This window comes from Toxotes jaculatrix, chromosome 21 (genome assembly GCF_017976425.1).
Source record: "Toxotes jaculatrix isolate fToxJac2 chromosome 21, fToxJac2.pri, whole genome shotgun sequence".
Lineage (NCBI taxonomy): Eukaryota > Metazoa > Chordata > Actinopteri > Toxotidae > Toxotes > Toxotes jaculatrix.
In genome coordinates this window covers 8,300,109-8,321,851 of record NC_054414.1, presented here as the reverse complement: position 1 = coordinate 8,321,851, position 21,743 = coordinate 8,300,109, and the positions used below count along the sequence as shown (strand labels likewise).

The 21,743-nt window shown below is 39.5% G+C and overlaps 3 protein-coding genes across 5 annotated transcripts; 2 read left to right on the top strand and 1 right to left on the bottom strand.

Annotated features, from left to right (window-relative positions):
* Window positions 1–9,285: 9,285 nt before the first annotated feature.
* On the bottom strand, window positions 9,286–14,792 carry kat7b (K(lysine) acetyltransferase 7b). 2 transcript variants are annotated; one of them, XM_041029547.1, is made up of 14 exons: window positions 14,601–14,792; window positions 13,492–13,642; window positions 13,142–13,390; window positions 12,933–13,015; window positions 12,315–12,398; window positions 12,043–12,141; window positions 11,802–11,912; window positions 11,502–11,693; window positions 11,256–11,345; window positions 10,949–11,089; window positions 10,753–10,846; window positions 10,513–10,659; window positions 10,216–10,322; window positions 9,286–9,818 (listed from the first exon to the last, which is right to left on the bottom strand). In XM_041029547.1, the coding sequence occupies exons 1-14, from the start codon at window positions 14,628–14,630 to the stop codon at window positions 9,717–9,719; spliced, it is 1,680 nt and encodes a 559-aa protein (XP_040885481.1). In that variant the 5' UTR covers window positions 14,631–14,792; the 3' UTR covers window positions 9,286–9,716. The 2 variants fall into 2 exon arrangements, with proteins under 2 accessions (XP_040885481.1, XP_040885482.1); XM_041029548.1 differs by having other exon boundaries at window positions 14,613–14,792.
* A 590-nt stretch (window positions 14,793–15,382) lies between these two features.
* Window positions 15,383–17,396, top strand: ptges3l (prostaglandin E synthase 3 like). Its single transcript, XM_041029331.1, has 7 exons — window positions 15,383–15,533; window positions 15,684–15,797; window positions 16,018–16,084; window positions 16,174–16,272; window positions 16,621–16,710; window positions 16,913–16,975; window positions 17,215–17,396. The coding sequence occupies exons 1-7, from the start codon at window positions 15,499–15,501 to the stop codon at window positions 17,221–17,223; spliced, it is 477 nt and encodes a 158-aa protein (XP_040885265.1). The 5' UTR covers window positions 15,383–15,498; the 3' UTR covers window positions 17,224–17,396.
* Window positions 17,397–17,971: 575 nt separating this feature from the next.
* Window positions 17,972–21,314, top strand: aarsd1 (alanyl-tRNA synthetase domain containing 1). 2 transcript variants are annotated; one of them, XM_041029329.1, is made up of 12 exons: window positions 17,972–18,103; window positions 18,510–18,638; window positions 18,802–18,961; window positions 19,081–19,138; window positions 19,223–19,379; window positions 19,557–19,673; window positions 19,851–19,981; window positions 20,072–20,138; window positions 20,350–20,441; window positions 20,592–20,646; window positions 20,727–20,821; window positions 20,910–21,314. In XM_041029329.1, exons 1-12 carry the CDS (start codon window positions 18,065–18,067, stop codon window positions 21,046–21,048), a joined length of 1,239 nt encoding a protein of 412 aa, XP_040885263.1. In that variant the 5' UTR covers window positions 17,972–18,064; the 3' UTR covers window positions 21,049–21,314. The 2 variants fall into 2 exon arrangements, with proteins under 2 accessions (XP_040885263.1, XP_040885264.1); XM_041029330.1 differs by lacking the exon at window positions 18,510–18,638 and having other exon boundaries at window positions 17,993–18,103.
* The last annotated feature ends 429 nt before the right edge of the window (window positions 21,315–21,743 follow it).

Here is a 21,743-nt window from a genome sequence, read left to right as displayed (position 1 = left end):
CTAATCCCACTGCTCTGATACACAAATTAGTACACAAACCAAGCATTCCTTCAGTGGAAACATAAACAATTAAATACCTGAAAGACCAGCCCACAGTTTCAGGTATTTTATTAGGCTGTATGTCTATTTCTGGTTCTTTGTTGAATGTTTATAAGACCCATTTGTGATTAATGTTAGTGACATGGGCCTGCACATAATATTTCATGTAAAATATATCAACATATTTAAGTGCATATGAAACCTACACTTTTGGAAAAGTACCGGTGTTTTCGTCTCTCACATGAGAGAATGAGTAATGGCTGAGGATCTAAAATCAAACATGTTTTGTCTGCTGCTCACTCATAGTTTACACCTCAACACACCTCAGCACACCTCAGCACACTTCAACACCAAGTGAGTTATGATGCACGGCTACGCCTGTGGGTGAGGGACAGACAAACCGAAAGAAAGGGGAGGGAAAACATTTTTTAAAAATGCAGTTAGGGAAATTCACACAACAGAAACTGGGCCCAGAGAGGGGAGAGAAGGAGCATGAGTGGAGGGGTGGAAGGTGGGATGGAGAAGAGGAAAAGGGGGTGGTGAAGCAGGGGAGCCATGAAGAGTGAGTGAGTGAGTGAGTGAGTGAAGAGCTGAAGGAGACTAGGAGAGGATGAAGGGAGGAAGAAGGGGGGGTTGCTTCCTGTCGCCATTCCTGCCTGCCCACATAGACAGTCCGAGAAAGAGAGAGAGAAAGAGAATATCTGGGCTGACTGCAGGCCACATGACATTCTCTCTGGGTCCCTTGCTTTTCCTCTGCGCCGAGTGATGTGCTCCCTCCTTCCCTTCCCGTTCCCTCCCCCTCTCCCTCCCTTCCCCTGCCCTTCAAAGCTTCGACATGTCATCTCCCACCACAAAAACAGAGGTGGGAAGACTCGCTGGCGCTACCGCTGCCTCAGGGTGTCTGGCACTAAAGCTGCCTGCAAATACAGCAGGGAGAGGAGGAGGAGTGAAAAGACAGAGAGACAGAAAGACAGAAGGAGGGAGAGAGGGAGGAAGAAGGAGAGAGACAGAAAACTCAAAAGAGAGACAGAGAGAGAGAGAAGGAGCGAGCAGGACTGTGTGAGTTAAACAGTACTCGTAAAGCCCTAGGCATCAAAGTGTGTGTGCGTGTGTGGAGAGGAACTGTTATTAAGGTGGAGAGACTAAGGAAGATGAGTCCTGTCTGTTTTTTAAAGTGACACTGTTACAACCACACTGTCTATCTCTTACGTCTCCCTGTCTCACACAGCAGCAGCTGACTGAAGTTTATGAAGAAGGATTGAGGGAAACTTTTTCAAACTATGGGGGAAAACCTCTGTGATGCAGAGATCTTGCTGTGTGGCCTGTACCCCCATCAGAACCACAAAAACACAATGACAACCATAAAGGTTGAACAAATGGGATGAATTGTACTAAGCTTAATGTAAAATGTATGTAAACCACTGGCCCATAATTCAGTGTATCTTCCCTGACTCAAATGTAATTTTCTCCAGGACACTGTAGTATTTTCTGTGACTCTAAATACATACCATGGACAGCCATTCCTTGTGAATAAATGATTCCAGGCCAACTGTTTGCAGCTCGGATACCACGAAATTTGCAGATTGATTTAAGGGGCAATTATGCACTTGGCTTTTGAACCTCTGAGGCTTTGGGAATGAATTGGTGATTGGCTCCTCTACAAAGTAAGCAAATCTGACCAAACGAGGCCTTGCCATAGGCTGAGAGTGTCGTAGAAGCCACAAGAGCCCAGCAAACAAGAACATCACTACAGGGCCAATTATGGGCCTCTGGGGACCCATGGGTTCTGACCTAAGAACCAACAGATGAGATCCGTAGAGAGGCTGGGAAAAGACAGCAAACAATCATACTGAGACAGAGGACTACAATATATTAATAACCCATATAATGGGTAAGGGCTAAAATTAAAAGGAAAAATTCAACATTTTGGGAAATATTTAATTAGCTTTAGTATTTTTGCTTGAGTGTTAGATTAAAATATTGATACCACTTTCGTGTCTGAACATAAACAAAAATATGAAGCCACAGCCAGCAGCCGCTAACTTAATTTAGGAAAAAGACTGGAAATAGAGAAAGAGATAGACAGGCTCTGTTTAGAGGTGTAGAGGAAGTGTAAACACGATTAATTGCCATTTTACGGCCAGACTACTGCAACGCACAACACAATGTCAGCAGAAAGGGAAGAACGGGAAAAATACCCTTATTCTGGTTTTGGAGTGTTCTCGCGTGATTCAAAGGTGGCTAGCGCTAATGCTAACCTCGTAGCACCCTTAATTAGCTACTTTTGTTGTGTTATTTTGATATTGTAGCTGTTGCTATTGGAGCTGAATTGATTGCACACGTGTTAATATTAGATTTTACTTAGCGTAAATGTCTGCAGTTTCATTGTTGCCATTCTGCAAACAGTTTGTTGACATATCTGTAAATCTTTTCACCATGTTTTCACCAAATTCCCAATATCTCCACTTTGGAAGAGCGGGTCAGGGGCTGAGGTGGACGTTTTTGTCCAGCGCTGCTGCTTGAAATTACAATGTGAACAATACGAGATTGACGCGGCATGTTTCCTGGGGCAGACCGGTAACTTTCTGAACTTCAACCAATTACTCACCAAGAACTGAAGCGGTGGAAAGCTAAGCGTGGCTTCTTTACCTCTCGGCAGCGCTACTTCTTCGTCCTTTTATGTTTGGACCAGGTTAGACTGGGTGCTGCGATGACTCACTCTCGCCTCTTGAGGTACAAAGTGGTATTACCAGAAGGGATGGGCGCTAAAGGCCAGCTGTTTAGCACGCAAACTATAGACATCCCTGCAGCACAACACATAGATGTCTTTGACAGTCTCTTGATTTAGTTCATTTTTCAATGTTATAAACTACAATACTAAAACATATCACCTCTAAATAATTATATAAAGTGTTAATTAGTTAGCTTTAGGGCTGCTATTAGGTGGATTTTATTACCTTTGCACAGAGCCAGGCTAGCTGTTTCCTTGTTTCCAGTCTTTTGAATTAAGCGAAGTTAACTGTCTGCTAACTGTAGCTTCATATTTACTGTACAGACCATGAGAGAGGTATCTGTTTTCTCATCTGTCACTCCATACATCTCTTTTAGTAAGCCAAAAGATGTTCAGTCACTTTTAGAAAACAGGGTAATTGAGCATGTCAAGTTGAATACAGCCTAATTGTTCACGACCTAAATATATTAAGGTCACTTAATGTAACACTTTGAAGTAAGTTTATTACCAGCAAAAGAATGCCACAGGTACGTAGGCTACATAACAACCCAGCGGTGCCAATGTAATAATAGCTCAAGCAGCTAACATAACCTGTAATGTAACTTTGTTATGGCTCCAACATGCAAATTTGAAACCATTCAGCGATGAAAGTACTCTTCTTGAGAATGATGCCAGAGTAAGGACAACACGGAGGACCTGTCGGCATTTTACAGAACATATCCTCACAGTCATGATGTAACACTGAATCCATCACAGTGATTTTGAATAACTTCAAAGCCAGCAACCGACTGTTTCTAAGATAACTGTGTTTGTGGAAGTTCCAGCGAAGCTCTGCCACCTGACATCAACTTCAAAAAAGTGAGATCTCTGTGATAAGCCATCAACACAACCTGCCAATGTCTCTGTGTGCAGGTGGGGGAATGCATTTATCACTTGCATTTCCTCAAGAGAAAGTTGACATAGGATTGCCCTGGTTTTGGTGGTGAGATACAAACACACAAAATACACATCTCATGCTCATCTTGGTTCATGACTGATGCAGCCAATCCCATGACACCAGCCTGTCTCACACGGCTGGATACTGAGAGACAGAACCACCACAGTATGAGCCTAAAGCCCCCAGTCTAAGCATGCAAAGGCAGACAGTGGTATTTCATTTTCAGAGAGCCTTGAAGAACCAAATTTATGCCTCTCTAGAGAAACCACACTAAAGTGCCACAGGGCACCAAACGGGAAAAACAACTCAGGGAGCAAGAGAGTTAGAAGGCATTCAGGCTAAGTAACAAACTCCTAAGATAATTTATAGTTACTTCTATACTAGGTCGTACTGCCTACCATTGTATGGATGGAGTCTCAATCATACAATGTCTGATCTATTCTGGTGTGTGATACTTTAACATGAAAACAATCAGCATCATCCCACTGAAGATGATGTAGACAAACAGTGATCTGTTTTCAGATTGTGCATTTGATATGTGTTTATGATGCACCTCATAATAAAAATGTACATTTATAATGTATATTTTTACTGACAGATTTAACCTTGCTTCATGCCTTAGTCTGTTCAGAATTTGAGATTAGCTTCACCTCCTAATGATGGTATTGTGATACCAATTGTGAAACTTTTTTTTGTGGTCGGGGTAGATGTCATTATACAAAGCCCCAAGTTTTTCTTGATTTACGAAAAACAAGAATTTTGCAGCAACAAGGTTTTCATCTTTTAATAGGGGTAATTTAAAACAGCCAGAGCTTCACCAGTTCACAGTGTGTGACAACAAATATCCAGATTTCTTTGTGGTGGCACAAATTTTGTATGCTGACACTTGAATGTTTCATTTTTAAAACTTACAAACAGAACACAAATGAACCACAAAACAATCAAAGACAAATCATAATATGTGTCACATTGTCCTTAACCAAGGCACTACTTAAACATCCTTTCATTTTTGGATATGTCAGCCAAGCACATAGACAAAGCATAAGGCTAACAAGACATGGATTCATCATGAGGATCTTAAAGTGTTGTTTAAGGTGACTCGAGGGTGGTGGTGGCAACACTCTGGCAGGGAAACAGAGGGACTGCAGGTTTTGGTGCTGTGAGTTTATCTGTTAGAGAACACTGCCACCCTGTGGATAAGATGTTCGTTGAAATCTGCCACATGCTGTAAATGCAAAAAGGCAACAGGAGATAGATAAATGTCACACACACCTGCTATTTATTCGTGTTTAGTTTTTTTTTTTTTTTTTAATGGCAGACAAAATAAAATAACATTTGTGGAAAAAGGAAACAGTGCTAACTTATTTAACCCATTTCTGTATGACGTGGCAATTAAACTTACAATCTTGAGCAAATTCATTGAGTTTTACCACCTTTCAGAAAATCATCGCTGTCTAGAGCTTTTGAAAGGTGTAGGATTAAAGTGGAGTTTTTTTATGGGTTTAAAAGATTCTTCTCCTGCTTCTTAAGCAAAGCAATCCATTAAAAAAAAGAAAAGTAATATGTTTAGTTAGAATTTTAACTAAACATATTACCTTCATATAATCTAAACCTCATTAATAGCCTCTATAGCATGCTACAACTGCATAGCACAGTGGCAGACACTGGACTGACCAGCTCCATTAAAGTCCATTTAGTCGATGAATGGACTAATTTGTCAGTGTTAAGATGGATTCTGATTGTGTGGAGATAACAGTCGGCCTTAAAGCCGCTCTGTCAGGCTAAGAGGTGATGATATCAGGCATCTAGACTAAACCACAGTGACTCAAGTGATGAGAAAATGAGATTATGGCCCTCAGCTCCAATAGTAAGGTTTCCTCGACTGGTTTTGTCAGGTGTGTCATTTATCTGTATCTACCTGTAGCTTTTCTTAGGTGAGGAAAAAAAGAACATGATTTGCTTGATTTTAAGACTGATAAATATAACAGTTATCTAAGAAAAAAACAGCGAGACAGGCAAACTGACAATATGGTGGTTGGTTTACGAAACACCATATGAAAGCAGTTATGCACGGGACTCAAGAATAGAGAAGATGATGGTTTTTATTAGTTCAGACCACAAAGGAATTATGCACAGATACTGTATTTTGTATCTGTCATGTTCAGTTTGCCTGTCTGATGATGATCAATGTAATATGCTAGGCTGCATTTCAGCAGCAATATACTGTAAGTAATATCCACAGCTGAATTAATGAACTCAGTCAAGTCTGTAACTCAATGAAAGATGTTTGGACACACGTAATAAATCTTTGAGATGGAGTAGATAAAGAGGATTTCCCAGGAAATGAATGAAGGAATGAATGCACCATTTGAAGCCTGCAATAAAGGAGAACCTCAGAGGTTTAGCATTGCACTTTACTAAAATATAAAGTTGGGAGATTCACAAGATCCAGAAGAGCAAAGGAGGTTACGATATTCTGGCTTATATTCTCTAATGTGGGTCAAGCTACACACAATTCAACATGTTTCTTGTCTTCTCAGAACTGGAGTTCACTGAAGAGGGCACAGTGACCCGTACCTGTAACTGAATTTGTTGTGCACCACTTGAAATGTCATGTGAGATTCATTATTTAACAAAGAAAAGGAAAAAAAAACACTACAAGAGTCACATAAGGTGAAGTTGGAATAGATCAGAGGTTAATATCAGTCTCAGCACCCTGCAGTGAATCACCAGTAGTGAGCAGTAGAAATGGCCAACCCAGCCGCTCCCCTGCGTCACATGGAAATGCAGTGTTCTGTCATTATGGGGGCTCTTTGTGACTCAACCATTTCATATGCAAATGTTGTGCCTCTGATTTCTTTTGATTCGGCACTTTACGTTAGCTGTGGATTAGACTATGTGCACACGAGGGCTGTTCAGGTGTAATTGCTTTTCAGGCCTAATTGTCCCGGGCTTTTCTTGCTTTTAGAAGCACCTGTGTGTGGATCAAAGCATTTGATGCGTGTGTCAGCTTTGTTTCAAGTGGGTGTCCTTACAGCACACCGATTGTCAAGTAATTGCCTCTCCAGAAATTTCTTTAGCCAGAGTGTTGAAAAAAGAGCTCAGCTTTCATTAAAACAGAGCATTTAAATGGCTAAGAGAGTAAAGATCATGAAAAGGTTTAATAACAGTGTAATTATCTCAGGAGATGGAAAATAAATATCACTGAATCAAAAAAAAAATCACAAATATCAACATGGTTAACTGTTTTCATATATTTCAGATTATGACATGCAACACAGTTCATACATATTTCATAGCACTTGAAATGTCAATTGTTTATTTCCTGGCATTTATAAATAATGAGCAAATTTTTCCTCATCTTCTGCTTGACTTCTGACCATCAGCGTTACATACAACCTTCAGTGCATCTGCAGTGTTCTTAATCTTAATAAATCAACATAGAGGTCACGTGTGTGTTGTCCTCCTCAATAAATCCAGAACTAGCAGAAATGCACCAAGTGACTTGATTAACCAATAAAACTCTTCAAAGCAGATGGTTATATTTGGAAAGCTCAGAAACCCGACGCGTCTGCATGTCCTGCCCTCTTCCTCGGTGATATCAAAGAAGCATGTGCACATCACAAGGTCACAAATGGGAGACAGGAGAATTTTTTTTTTTTTTTTTTTGGACCAACAGCAATCCAGAGGCCTAATAAAAATAGAAATGAAAGGTGAACACCTCAAGTGTAAATATTTAACCTTTAATATTACTGAACATTTGGGTCTTGCTTTGAATTTAAGACTGCTAATAAATCTGTGGAGGACATCCTGGTATCAGCTACAGAACAACATTTAATTTAACTAGAAACATATTTCATTTAGTTTGTAAATCAGATTTTTCATTTTTGATGGCTGCAAAGTAGTTTATGGTGCAAAGCCAGATCCTCAAAAAAAAACAAAAAAAACAACTGACAAATCTGGAGGTTTTTAATGATATGGAAGCAAGTGCGTAATCATGTTCAGAGGGGAGGGGTCTAGCAGCAGGGGTACAGAGGTATAAATGCACCCTGGATACAGTTGGGACAGACAAAACCACGCAGAATCACATCCTCCCAACATCAGTTTTAAATGTGTTTTTAGCTTTGGCAGCTTCAACTGAAGAGACTCAGAACCAAAGCATTTCTCCTTGACCAAGAAATGGATAACTGGAAGATTCAGCTTGTTGTTGTGACTTTTTGTGCTTTGTTGCAAATCTATCAGGGACTGTCTTCCAGTGTGGAAGAGGAGAGAGGATTATCTACAGACTGGCAGGTGAGCATCAGTAATTTAAACACATTTATGGACAAATGTGACTTCTTTGTTTTTATTGGAGAAATGCTCTGAAATTTCTCATTGAGTGATGATAAATATCAAGGAATTGTTGGTTTAATGTGAAGTGGAAGTGATTTGATGATAATATATGGAATTTTTCTAAATTTAAAAATATATAATTGAAAAAAAAAAATCAAATGTGTGATGAATTTTCTGGCAGGATGAGTCTCTGGAGACAGATCTGACCCAACCGATAGCCACCCTGATGAGGAGGTCCAAAGCCCTTCGCTTCTACGGACTCATGGGGAAACGCTCAGGTGGCCTCCCTAAAAAATATAACATGAAAATTATTTATTGTATTTAAATTTTTCAGTAAGGCCCATTATATGTTTATGCAAATAAAGATAAAACTATTGATCCACTGGTAATTTCTTTTTTTTTTTTTTTAAATTGCAGGTACAAAGAAACCCTTTCAAGTAAATAGACGTAAGTATCTTTATTTTTCAAACTATAACTGAAAAATCAGCAAATATGACTTTAAAAACATGATTAAAATAATTCACTTTAAGTCATTTCAGGTTTATATGGCAGCATCAGGATTAGATTTTAAGCATGAAAGTGCTGCTTCATAAATGTGATCATTTTCCTCACACTTGTAGGAAACAAAGGAGAAACATTTGTGGGCCTGATGGGAAGAAGCATTTCCAGGGGTGGTAAGCACAAAACACCAAGACACAAAATCTAACTCATTTCAAAATACCAATGCTGCTTTATTGATATTAAAAATATCAAATTGCTAATACACATTTAACAACCATGATCAAGAGTACAAGGCAAAGATAATCCCATTAAAATGTTTTCTGTTTTCATGACAGAATCGCTGACCAGAATAAATCCATCTGCAACAACCACTGGGATCGATGTTTCAGAGAAACCACACGAGCATGGTATGATTGTTTCAGTATAAAAACCTGAGGTTGTTTTATTTCTATGTGCATTCTTACAGTGGTATTGTCATAATTTTTATCATATTCTCAGCACATTAAAAATATCTCAATTTATTATTTGGCAGGTTCATCAGAGGAATGTGTCCAAATCCTGTATTGATGGATCTAGGGGGGAAAAAAAAGTACACATTACTATGATCTATACAATTTTACACCAACCAAAGAAGACGTCACCCAAACATCACGCTCCTCGAAATACACTCTGATTACGGCTTCAGTTCATGCTAACAATTATTGAATTAATCTCAAAAAAAAAAAAACTACCATCTTCAAAATGCACATTTCTTGAAAGAAATAAAAATAACAGCATATAAATGCTGATAAATGTAGGTATGTTTTTTTTTTTTGAATGAGCAAAGCAAGACATTCATGTTATCCACCACACTGGACCGTTTTATCATTTAACATTCAAAGTTTAGTAGACATAGGCATTTTTAAAACAAATAGGACAAACAGATTTTCTACCGTTGACAATATTTGAGTCAAGAATCATTCTTGCTGAAATGTATGGTCCCTAAAATATGAATGAAAGTGAAATATAAAAGTGGAAAAAAAAGTTCCATGACACAAATAAGCAGAACTAAGCTGGATTAAAAAACTGACAGAAAGAAAGAAAACACTGATCTTTATTGACAGTTCATAGGTCTAGGCTACTTGTGGCTGGTGAGGCTGGAGGCAAGTTTATTCAGTAGCCTGAGGATCGTAGTGCTTATGTCCCTTTAGGAGGCGTCCATTTTAGTGAGCTCGGGTCAATGGTTTTGTTACTGTTGCCTCGCTTGATCTCCTTTGCTTTCCACTCATCAATCAGGTCCTGAGAGGACGAAAAAAGGGAACAAACTGGGCTGTCAGATACAGGGACTAAATTTACGTCGAGCAGCATTAGTCATTTTTCAGCATAAAAAAAAATATATTAGGACTGAGGTACGTAGTAAATAAAATTATGTGATAAGATCCAGTATTCACTGTTATTATCAAAACAGGACAAAAAAATTTAAGTCATATCCTTCCTAAATAAATGATGTGTTAGACCAGAAGAAATTTTATCTTTTTATTTAGACGTGAGAATCCTGCAATAAGATATCTCAATATTAACAAATTGTCACAATAAAATGACTTAGAGAGATGATAAACTTTAGTAGTTAAAAAAAAAAAAAAAAAAAAAAAAAAAAAACACAGCAGCCACACAGGCCAGTGGACCGATACCTTACCTGTCGCTTCAACACCAAGTGCTTTCCCTTCCAGTACTTCAGCATCTGAAGAGACTGCAGGGTGCTCACAATGTCCACCGGATTGACTGCAGTTTCCTGACTGATCTCTGTGCAGCAAATATTACAACAGTAAATATTTTTGTACATGTTGATGAAACACTTTCAAATTAATGTTTACATGTGGTAATGTTGTAGAAGACTTTCCCCTCCTGGCACAAAGCTTTATTTCAAGCTGGATTTTTTTTTGTAGAAAAGCAATACAAATGAAAGCTGCATGAGCTCTGTGTTCTCACTCACCTTTGATGGAGATCTCCTTGCCCTGAAAGTTGTACATGTATCTGAGTAACACTTCTTTCCAGTAGCTTCGGTAGCTGATGAGGCCCAGGTCAGACAGAGGCCTCTCCGGTGAGCCCACCTTCTCTTCCACTTTGGACAGCAAGTAGCCTAAACAAAGCACAGAGGACAGTCAACAAAAGCACTTAGAAATAACCCTATGAAGATGAAGAATCTATATCGCATGTGTGTACATGTACATACTGAAGTCAATGAGCATCTTGCCAAAGCCCTGTCTCATGTACTGTGGCATCGTCAGGATACAGGATACATTGTAGTTCAGGAAGGAATTCTTCTCCTGAACAAAGAAGAAAAACATTTAGATGCTTCTGTATACAAAAATATAATTGCTACATACTGTTTATATGCACCATCAATCTACCATTCTTTTTCCATTCACCTTGGAAAAGTATCCCACTAAATGGCAGCCGGTGTTGTCGGCCTCAGTCATGACGTAGAATAGAAACGGCTCCACATCGTAATACAGCGTTTTGTGGTCCAGGAAAAGCTTGGCAAGTAAACATAGGTTCTGGCAGTAGATCTGTGGACAAAATGGCACTGGATTACTTTATTATAGTCCCTTATTTGATTGTTTTAAAGTAAGGTGGCACTCACTGTGACATTTCCCTTATAGATATGTCACCAGTTTCCTAATATTGACAAAACCAGAAGGAGTAAAGGACATTTTTATGACTGAGTTTCCCTACCTTATTCTTTTTGCCATCGACTTCAAACACAGATATAGAGCCCTTCCTGTAAACCTCATCTCCTGGAGGATGCTTCCACACACACTTTGCCTGAAAAGACACACAATAAGACACATAACAAAGGTACTTTCAGATAACTAAGTGAGTAGGAGCAGATACGTTAAATACATATATATCTGAGGGCCAACACTGTGGCTTATCCGTATTTAGCCTAACATCAATGGTGTATCAGTCTCTGACTCTCACCATATGTCGCCTGAGGATGGTCTGGCTCTTCATGTACTTGAGGCAGAACTCACAGACGTAGAGGCGACCCAGACGAGCGTACTCCTCGGGATAGGGTGAATGGTACCAGGTGTCCAGCTCGTAGCGGCCAAACAGGATGGTTTTGATCATGTTGCTGCCCTCTGTGATCTGACCCTGGATACGTAGCTTCTCCTGCAGGAGGGAAAACACAGTGTTACTGCTGGTCAAAACATCAATATGTGTGATAAGGTGCTAACGTACTGAAAACCGAGTAACAATTGACCAAAGCAGGCCCATTACCAGGTCTTCAGATGCACGGGCCTGGGCTTTCCTGAAAAGCTCCAGATCATATTCACTGGTGATGTTCTCCAGCAGAGGTTCTCTGGTGTTGCTGTGTGTCTGCCGATGCTCCTGTGGATCATACAAAAGGATTTGTAGATGTGACACAACATACTAGCTATATAATGAAGCCATGATGCAGTAAGAGTAAGCAAATGTAATAGCAAATGAACGACTGCATGTTAGAGTGCCGTTGATGTACCATGTGCTTTTCTTTCTGCTCCTTCTGAAGGCCAGAGTTTCTCCCCTTTCTCATCTCAGCCACCTGCTCTTTGTATCTGCTCTGTTTTGATGTTGGTGTCTGGAAAGCACAATAGAAATACATCAGTTACTTTCATGTTACTATGAGAGCCAGCCAGTAACGTCTAAAATTATATTAAGATGATTAAATATTTATTGTGCAGTCACACATAATATTCATATTCTTTCTGGTCGAAAATAAAACTATATAACGTCTTTGCAGAAAGGAACTACCTGGTGACGAGTTGCATGGCGTGAGTTGCTTTCTTCCTGTCCTTTCACCTCCTCTTCCTGTTTCTCGCGGCTGATGGCTTTCACCTAAAATGAAAAGTGAAAGGATGAATTACAGTCTACGTAAAACAGTCAAACAAAGAGAACACCTCACTGCTCCCACTCTTCTGATTTCTCTCCGGAAAAAGTCTGAGAAGGATACGATACCACTCAAACTGCCAAAACGTTTCTTGTTGTATAATAGCACTGTCAGGTTGTTTTAAAGCTGTTCTTCTTTGAAAACCTGTGATATTTTTAATGCTTGTTATTGCTTTATGTATTGTTTGTCTGTAGGTCAGTGTTATGGTCAGGACAAGATAACTGAGCTTTCCCTGGAGTGAAGTTAAAATTAAAAAAACTCAGTTCTACACTGTTTTATCTGACTATGATATTAAATGCAAACTGACCGATGCAGCTCATTGTAGACACCCCAAAAGAAACTGCGTTAAATACATGTATAAATATCTTAAGTATTAAAGGGATTGTGTCATGAAGGAATAAAATAAATAATAGAAGGACAAACATGCTGAGTAGCCAAGCACAGCAGAGATACCAAAAACACAACTTTGTTAAGACACCCACCTTGCACTCATCAGCAGAAAGATTGTGATAAAGAGGGCAACCTGATACAGCAAAATGACGTTCATGTTTCCCTGTGAGGTGACCTGAGTAAACAGAGAAAAAGGAAGTTACTTATATTCATACAACATTATGAAAGCAGAGGATGACACTGATTATAAATCAAAATCAAGTTCCAGTAAGTAAAATTTGCAAAAGAGCAGAGATTTTACCAAGTGAATTACACCCCGGCGTAGGACATTTCATGTTAAAGTTATAGGTCTCATGGCAGCGGCGGCGCTTGGGTCGATGGGAGAGGTCTTTGTCTGAGTCCCTGTTGGCTTGGTCTTTGGCCTGGCTCTCATCATGAGAGGCATTGGGGCTGGAGATGTCCAGCTCAGATTCAGAGGAGGGGGCATTTCCTGTGGGCGTCAATGGCGGAGATTCATCATGGTCTGCAGCTCGTTTCAAGTCTGGGGTATCTGAAGCAACAAAAGTCAAACAACCATCATATTTATGAAAGAGTTGAGATGAAGAAGACTGTAAACGCTTTAAACTGCATGAAGAGGATATGTTTGCCAACCCTGAGAGCTTTGGCTAAGGCGCGTGGAGGCTCTGGTAAGACGCTGTCTCTTGGGCATGTTTCCATCACTTTCTGAACTATTGGTCTGCTCTCTTTCAGCAGAGGAGTCAGAGTCTTCAGTTCCATCTGAACCACTCCCGGGCATGTGTCTCTATCATGAAAAAAAAATTAAATGAGTGACATCCTACACAAATTCCATAACCATTGTATAAAAACTGAAAAGCTGATGTGGGACGGAGAGTGTCAGACATGCAAAATAGACGTGGCAATACTAAGGGTCTATCTTACAAAAGACAACGAGGTTAGCTTGTTAATAGCTGCTGATTTTTATCCAGCGTCCTCTGTAATCATTCTTTGACAGAAAGGCTACAAACAGCTGACAGCTTGCTGTTAGCTAGGTTTATAGTAACGTTTGGCTAAACCGCTGTGACTAACGTTTACGTCTAACTAATAAATTTTACCACAGTTAGCATTTGGTACTTTTGAAAGAACAACTGACTCTAAGTTAGCCAGGTGATATTACATTTGCTAGACACAGTAGTGGATATACGAGAAAGAAGCTAGCCTAGTTAGCGCCTCCACAACCTATTATTATTGTTAGCTTAGCCTGTAACGTTAGCTAAACTGCCACTGTTGTAGCACCAAAATGCATTGACAAATCTCAGAGTTTAAGGTGTAGTGCTTATTGGTGAGCTTTCCTAACGGTGTCATTTACTTATTATTTTGTATAATGCCGTCATTGTGAAGTTGTGGTGCGTTCGGCAAACGTATGATCTTCAAAGATGTGTTTGATTGTCAATAATACTTATGTTAATTTTTTTTTAATCTGGTTTAGCTGCTCGTCGCCGCCCACAAAGGTGCATTTTAATGTTAGTTAAGTCTGTTGACAAAAGTAACCTTTAAATATAACTAATATGATTGAAAATCACTCATATAGTCTAATTCTTCTTGGTGGATTGCACGTTTGCACAACTAATGTAACCACGACCATGTTTTGGTGTGCTAAATCGCCAGATTATTGAATGGAATATGGCGGAACATTCTCCCAATCCGGAGAATAGAATACATCGGCGCTAATTTAGCTAACGTTACCCTCTTGTACGACTTACATTTGTTCTTACCTGGCGTCTGCGGGGCATTTTCACCTTGATGAGCGCTACGTCCCGTGGGTTTGAAGAAATAAACTGCAAAACCTTCCAGACTTAAGATAAAAAATGTGAAAGAAAACTATTTACTGATTTTTTCAGGCAGAAGTTCGTATATACACAGCGTTACCAGGACCTCTCGCGCCCCGCGCTACAGCCCCCACAGGCAGAGAATTGCATTTCCGGTGAGAAATGGTGTGTGAGCCTCCAGAGCAGCAGGGGGCGACTCTGTACTGCAGCACTCTCTGATATCTGTTTGCAGGTCTTTTTGGTAAGATTAACTCCATATCAAGAAATGTCATTGAAACTACTATGTGGGCCCAAAAGTGACAGAGGAAATCAATATATAAAAAGTGGAAATAAATAAAATATTTAAATTAATGGAGCAATACAGAAAAGTTTATTTTTATTTACCCACTCAGTAGTCTAGAATGACAAGAAACATAATATAAAGGACTATATAAATAGTCTGAGTAGAGTTTACACCTGGTGTTTACTGAGTTTTGTGGTTCCAAATGCTGTCTCTAGATTCTTAGACCTCCCATTTGTTGGCATGTCCTTTTCTGTTTTGTCTCCCTGCCCCCAGCTTTACCCTGTCAAGCACCCAGTCAGGGGTGACTGAAGTTTTGGAGAACCCAGAAAATGCATCTGTTTTCCCGAGAGTTCCACTGACAGACTATAAAGGGCAGAAGGGGCTGTGGCAGGCAAGCCTCCCCAGCAGCTGATACCAGTGCTCCATAAATAGCTTCCAGGGCCTGGCCACTGCCTTAGAGCACACAACCCAACGACCAAGCCACATGCTTTTTACTTTTCCGTAGTCAAAGGAGCAAGAAAGTAGTTTCTGTTTTCTTCAAGAATTAGAATGAGCAAGCCCAAAATTGTCAGACCAGAGGAGAGGTAAGTGCTGCCAGTCTCTCTTCTTGTAACATTACTAACATTGACCAACACCTGTGCTTTATTATTATGAGGAGGTTTCACTCTCATAATAAAATGAATATGAATAATATATTCTATTTCTAAGTTTTTTGTTTTTCTGTGTCTTAACAGCCAGCCAGCACATGCGGTGTGGTTTGACAGAAAGAAATATGTCACCATCACCTTCAGCATTCATAAACCTAAAGATGTCCAAGTTGAAATCATGCCAGACAAAATGATTTTATGGTGAGTTTACAACATTTTGTGTTTTCTTTCTTTGCTTTCTGTCTCTGCCCTGTGTAACGTACTTATTGTAACAGGGTTAGTTGAGAATCTTATTGAAAACCATTGTTTTCAGGGCATAAAGTGATACTATGGGCAGTTGTCTTTGCTGTAAAATGTCACAAATTGTCTATGTGTTGTGTTAAATTGTTCCCTTGACAACGCTTCCCTGTGTTTACAACAGCTGCAAAAATGACACAGATGATGTGTTCTACAATGAGCTGTTCTTCTACGACAAAGTCCAAATCCATGTAAGCATCCAATTTTCAGGCATGCTGGAATATACAGTCATTGTGTGACATTAAATATAAGTGTGTATTTAAACATTAATCACTTAAAGGACTCCAGGGAAAGAGTCTATGATCGCACCATCAACGTCTTGCTAAGGAAGGTGAAACCTGATTTTGCATGGCCTCGTCTCCAGAAGGATCCCGCTAAGGTAAGTCATTGTGTGTTTGAATTGATCTGTCATAAGTCCTTATCTTGTCCTAGATTTAGTTCAGAAAAATCTCATGATCCCAGAAATAGTGAAATTTTAAGTTGCTGAGATTGTTGTTTGAGATATGGTCTTGACACTGGATGATTCTAGGTATCAGTTCAAAAGTCATTTCCTCCAAAGGTACTATTACGTTGCCTTTATGGGCAACAAAATAGCAACAAGTAATCCCCAACATTGTGAGCAGCAAAAAGGTGGGAAGGTGTGAAACAGTATAGCTATGAAGCCGGGTGCTTCACTGTCAGCTTCTCCTGGGTCAATAAAATTTTGAATCGCCTTTGTTTTTTGCAGCCCAGTTGGATTTCTGTAGACTTTGATAACTGGAGGGACTGGGAGCACGAAGAAGATGAGGGAAAGGAGGAGTACGATAGATACATGGATGTAAGTGAAGTAATAAGATAAACTGAATTCTGATAATGTTGAAGAGTTTGGGAAACAGTGCATGTACTTTGCAATATTCACAGGATTCCTCTGTGTGTGTGTGTGTGTGTGTGTGTGTGTGTGTGTGTGTGTGTGTGTGTGTGTGTGTGTGTGTGTGTGTGTGTGTGTGTGTGTGTGTAAACACCTGGTTTTCCTTTTTCAGATGATCCAAGAAATGGCTACCAGTAATAAAGGAGGAACACCAGATATGGGTGATCTTAGTGATGTAAGTGCAGAGTTAACTTTTTAAAAATGTAATATAGAAACTTACAAGTAGTCCAATGGTTTATATCGTAATCTGTGAAACCAACTGTTTTTACATATTGCAAAACAAGCCATACACAATATGAATTCATTCCAAGTTAGATTTACATGATGTGATGTAGACTGGAAAAATCAAAAGTCTCTCATGTATGGATAATTTAAATATTTATACTGACCACTTTCTTCCTTTTCCCCTTGCAGTCTGACTGATGCTTACAGCACCCTCGCTCCTCTGTTTGCTGAAGCATTTAATGTTCGTTAGTGTCTGGTGTGTTACTGTTTTTACATATGTAATACTTTCTATGAGATTATTTATTGACATTTTTTGAACACTGTCGTGTCATTGTCAGTTTTAATAAAAAATACCTTTTTATCAATCATGATCTGGTGTTCTCGTGTTTGTATCTTTTATGTTAACAGGCCTTCAAATAAAGCAGAGCATGGTTGTTTGTTTCAGTAGCTCCAGAAGATAGCAGTAAGACTGCAATAAGTAGGCCAGTCCCATTTATTCATGCCTCATTCAATTCTTAGCGCAGATGTACTAATGCCCTGGAAACAGACAGTTCTTTTTTTTTTCTTTTTTCCCATAAAACGCGTTTAATGCTCGTGATGTGTCAGCAGATGCTATGTCTCATACAACAGTTGGTAATGGTGATGGTGTAGGTTTTATGTTATGCTATTGCTTTATATACACTGTATTTACTGTTATGTTGTAGGTCCAAGCACATATTTATATTATGTACTATTATGTACTCTGTGCTAAAGCAACATTATACATGGGAACAACAAAGTTAAAGTTATAAACCTCTGACGTTTTCTTTTTAAAACACATTTGCGTGATTTTCGGTCATGAATTTAAAGCTATTTGAAAGAAAAGAAAAGAAAAGAAAAGAAAAGAAAGGAAAAGAAAAGAAGTCGAACACATCCAAAGTCGGTGTATTTAAGTTTGGCCTATCTTGGTACCCGTACTTAGCTGTCAGCTGGATCCGAGTGAGTTATATTTATATCAACTCGTGTTGCAGGCAGAGTTTTCCCTTTAAAACACTCCATAATGGCTTTTCAGTGTCAACGGGACTGTTATATGAAAGAGGTGTGTTTCAATATTTTTAGACAAGTGATCGGCGATAAACGGCCGTGTAATACGCGAAAACACCTGGCGGAAGAAATTCATTCTCTGCAGAAGTGGTTAGCATGGTCGCTAACGACAGTGGCTAACTGCGTTTATAGTTCAGGAAACCGTAGATTTAGGATTTATTTAGATGTAGGTGCTTTTATGTGATAAACACATTGTATGTCTGCTTATACTGTAGCTGTCATTTTGAGCTCAGTTCAAATGTAGCCGGTAATGCAGTGGAAATGATGAATTTTAAGAAATTTATTTCATGGTCATGGTTTGAAAAGTACTCGTTGCTGGTTATCAGTTTCTGTGCAAACTCACAGCCACTTCAGCAGCTGCGTACCAGGGTGCATCATTTCATTTGTCATTTTCCTTTTAGTTTCTTACCTCTGTAGAATCCTGCTGCGCAGCTGAGTTAAAGCAAGAAGTCAATGGAAAGAAAGAAACTCTCAAGGGGTTTAATGTCAAGCTCCAAGACACCATCTTGTTTCCTGAGGGAGGTGGACAAGTGAGCTATATTTATCTGAATAATAATTATATATTTCAATTTCTACATGATGCAAGCAAAAGTTTCATGTTGGTCCTTTGGGAGATTCTTGTATCAAAAGTCATAAAAAGCCATACTGTATAATATTACCCAACATTTCATTGCATGTTGGGTCTTCCTTCAGCCAGATGACCACGGGCTGATCGGAGATGTCCCGGTTTTGAGGGTGACCAGACAGGGACCAGAAGCTGTACACTTTGTGACTTCACCTCTGGAGGTGGGTCAGGAGGTGCAAGTGAAGGTGGACTGGGAGAGGAGGTTTGACCACATGCAGCAACACTCAGGTAAGGACCACTACACAAATAAGGTGAGGAACTGTTACACATGTTGAGTATGGAGTGACTATGAATGCATGACTATGCTCATATAATGTAATTACACATGTTTTCCTCTTGACTCATAGGTCAACATTTGATCACAGCATTGGCAGATACAATGTTTGGATACAAGACCACATCCTGGTACTTTAGCACTGCATGGATTCCTTTTCCTGTAAATATTAAAGACTTATGGGTTTACCTGTCTTTTTTTTTTCTTTTTTTCAGGGAACTGGGGCGTCAGAGAAGTACCATTGAGCTGGACACTCCCTGTGTGAAGCCTGCTCAGCTCCAGGACCTGGAGGAAGCCATTAATGAAAAGATCAGAGCTCATGTTCCTGTCACTGTTCAGCTTCTCTCTATAGATGACCCTGCTGTGGAAAAGGTATGTCTGTTGTACTTTCTTGTGTTAAAAAACAGTCCTCTTAGTGTGCGATCAATGGCTCAAAAGTCAAGGTGTTTGATTCTCTCCTGTTAAATATACTGTATCTAATAACGTGACCAGAAATATTAAAATTTTACACTCACAGTATGTTACATGAGCTGCATGTGTGTGAACCAGGTGAGGAGTCGAGGATTGCCAGAGGACCACGCAGGGCCGATTCGGATCATTGATATCGAGGGTATCGATGCCAACATGTGCTGTGGGACCCATGTGTCCAACCTCAGTCACCTACAGGTACAAGAGTTCAGAAGTGGTGAAATTGTATATAAACTATTACCATTACGATATAACTATATACTATATAAACTATATATAAACATAATCATGTCATGTTTGTAACATTGGGTGTATCTCAGGTGATTCTAGTCAGTTACTCATTGTGTGCTTAATTTTGCTTGATCTGAATTTTAGGTAATAAAGCTACTGGGAACTGAGAAAGGAAAGAAAAACAAAACCAACCTGATCTTCCTAGCAGGAAACAGGGTACTGAAGTATGCAGAGAAAAGCTACAGCACAGAGCGCTCACTGGTGTCTCTGCTGAAGTAAGTTTGAAGCATCAATGATCGTATATCGTTAGTCTGAGTTAAACTCATTCAGCAAGTTTGAAAACAATCCCTGTCTTTGTTCACCAGAACTGGACCTGATGAGCATGTAGAAGCAGTTGACAAGTTGCAGAAGTCTGTTAAGCTACTACAGAAAGTAAGAGAATCTCTTCATCACTGCATTCTTGTCTAGATTCTCACTCAGTGCCTGTGAACTGTATGAGAGTAATAATGTTGTTGTAGTTCCTTTTAGTTGCCAGAAGAGGTCATTAACTACAGAGAGCCCCCCTTTAAATGACAGTCTTTCCATGGCAGTGTAACACATTGCAGACAGACTCCCTTAACCGTCATGAAAATGTCTTTGGCAGACTAACCTGAGCCTGCTACGCGACATGGCTGTCCTCATCGCACAGAACTGTAAGAATAACCCCCAGGGAGGCAACTTCTTCAGCTTGCACAAGTAAGACATTCTTAACGGCTGGTTTGTAGGTACAGTATTTTATATTGTTCCCAATGTTAACCTTCTTTACAAACACACAGCAGTGACACAGACATCATCAGGGTTGAAGTACAACCATCAAGAAAACGGTCTTTCTTTCTCTTTCTATAGGAAAGAGGGAGACAATGAGTTCATGAATATCGTTGCCAATGAAATAAACACTCAGGTAAGATCATAACCTGACTGCTTAGATCTTGGTATTAGCCATTAAATAATTTTATTAAGCCGTGTTTTGTCTGCTCTCAGGAAACTCTGGTTTTTCTCACTGTTGGAGAAGAAAAGGGACCTGGTTTGTTTCTGCTGGCTGGACCCAGCAGACCAGTGGCTGAGATGGGACCACGGTAAAAGACACCCCCACATGTTTATTTCAATTCTGCTGATGAAATTTTAATGATGGTTGATCCTGATATGATCCTCTGTGCTCCCCAGGGTGCTAGAGATGCTCCAAGGGAAGGGGGCAGGGAAGAACGGACGTTTCCAAGGCAAAGCCAACAGTCTGGCACGGAGAGCAGAGGTGGAGGCTTTGCTGCAGCAGTACTGCAACCATCTGACCTCAGAGGAAGAGTAAACCCAGCAACAGCTCAGTACAAATAAACATTTTATATTTACTAGCCAGTAAGGATAGTTTAACTTGACTGTCTTAAATAAGATATATTTTGATCTTTCATGTGAAAATGTATGTAACTGGGACATCGGTACAAAATATGCTGTACATACCTGAATGTTGAAAGTCATTTACATTCTGTTATACATTTACATGTGGGAGCTGAATTACCTTAAGTTCCTTGCTCAAGGACGCATCAATCTGCAACTGACACACAGATCATGAAAAATGCTCGGGGAAGAGAAAAACCCTTTCAGAGTCCTGCTGCTCGTACTGTATTTATCCCACGGACATGGACACCACCTGTTGAATATTGTTTAATATATTATGTAATATACAAAAAAAAACAGACACACTTAACATGACCGGTAACTAAAGTCTTCCTTTAGTTGTATTTGGCAGGATGACAGTGAATGATAGGAAAGATGAGGAACCCTTGTACATTGCAACGCTGTCTATTAGAACTGTCATGTAATAAATCAGTGAAACTATCAGTATTTGTTGTCACCTCATTTACATAGTGTCCATTAATATGAGAAACATATTATAACCACTAAAAAAAGAGTTTAATCAATACTTTTTTCACACCTAACCCTAACAAATAAAAACTGTAATACTTTAGTATAGGAGTGTTTGCATTACAGTGTACAGGGAGTTCT

Bases quoted from the DNA above. Each gene is read 5' to 3' on its own strand.
- ptges3l (XM_041029331.1), top strand. From the start codon at position 15,499: ATGAGCAAGCCCAAAATTGTCAGACCAGAGGAGAG. The intron at 15,534-15,683 runs GTAAGTGCTGCC...GTGTCTTAACAG, and splicing joins ATTGTCAGACCAGAGGAGAG to CCAGCCAGCACATGCGGTGT. The intron at 16,273-16,620 runs GTAAGTCATTGT...TGTTTTTTGCAG, and splicing joins TCCAGAAGGATCCCGCTAAG to CCCAGTTGGATTTCTGTAGA.
- aarsd1 (XM_041029329.1), top strand. From the start codon at position 18,065: ATGGCTTTTCAGTGTCAACGGGACTGTTATATGAAAGAG. The intron at 18,104-18,509 runs GTGTGTTTCAAT...TTTTCCTTTTAG, and splicing joins GGGACTGTTATATGAAAGAG to TTTCTTACCTCTGTAGAATC. The intron at 20,647-20,726 runs GTAAGATCATAA...GTCTGCTCTCAG, and splicing joins CCAATGAAATAAACACTCAG to GAAACTCTGGTTTTTCTCAC.
- kat7b (XM_041029547.1), bottom strand. From the start codon at position 14,630: ATGCCCCGCAGACGCCAGGTAAGAACAAAT. The intron at 11,694-11,801 runs GTAATGGGCCTG...TCCCTCCTGCAG, and splicing joins CCCGTGCATCTGAAGACCTG to GAGAAGCTACGTATCCAGGG. The intron at 10,323-10,512 runs GTGAGTGAGAAC...TTTGCTGCACAG, and splicing joins CAAGGAGATCTCCATCAAAG to AGATCAGTCAGGAAACTGCA.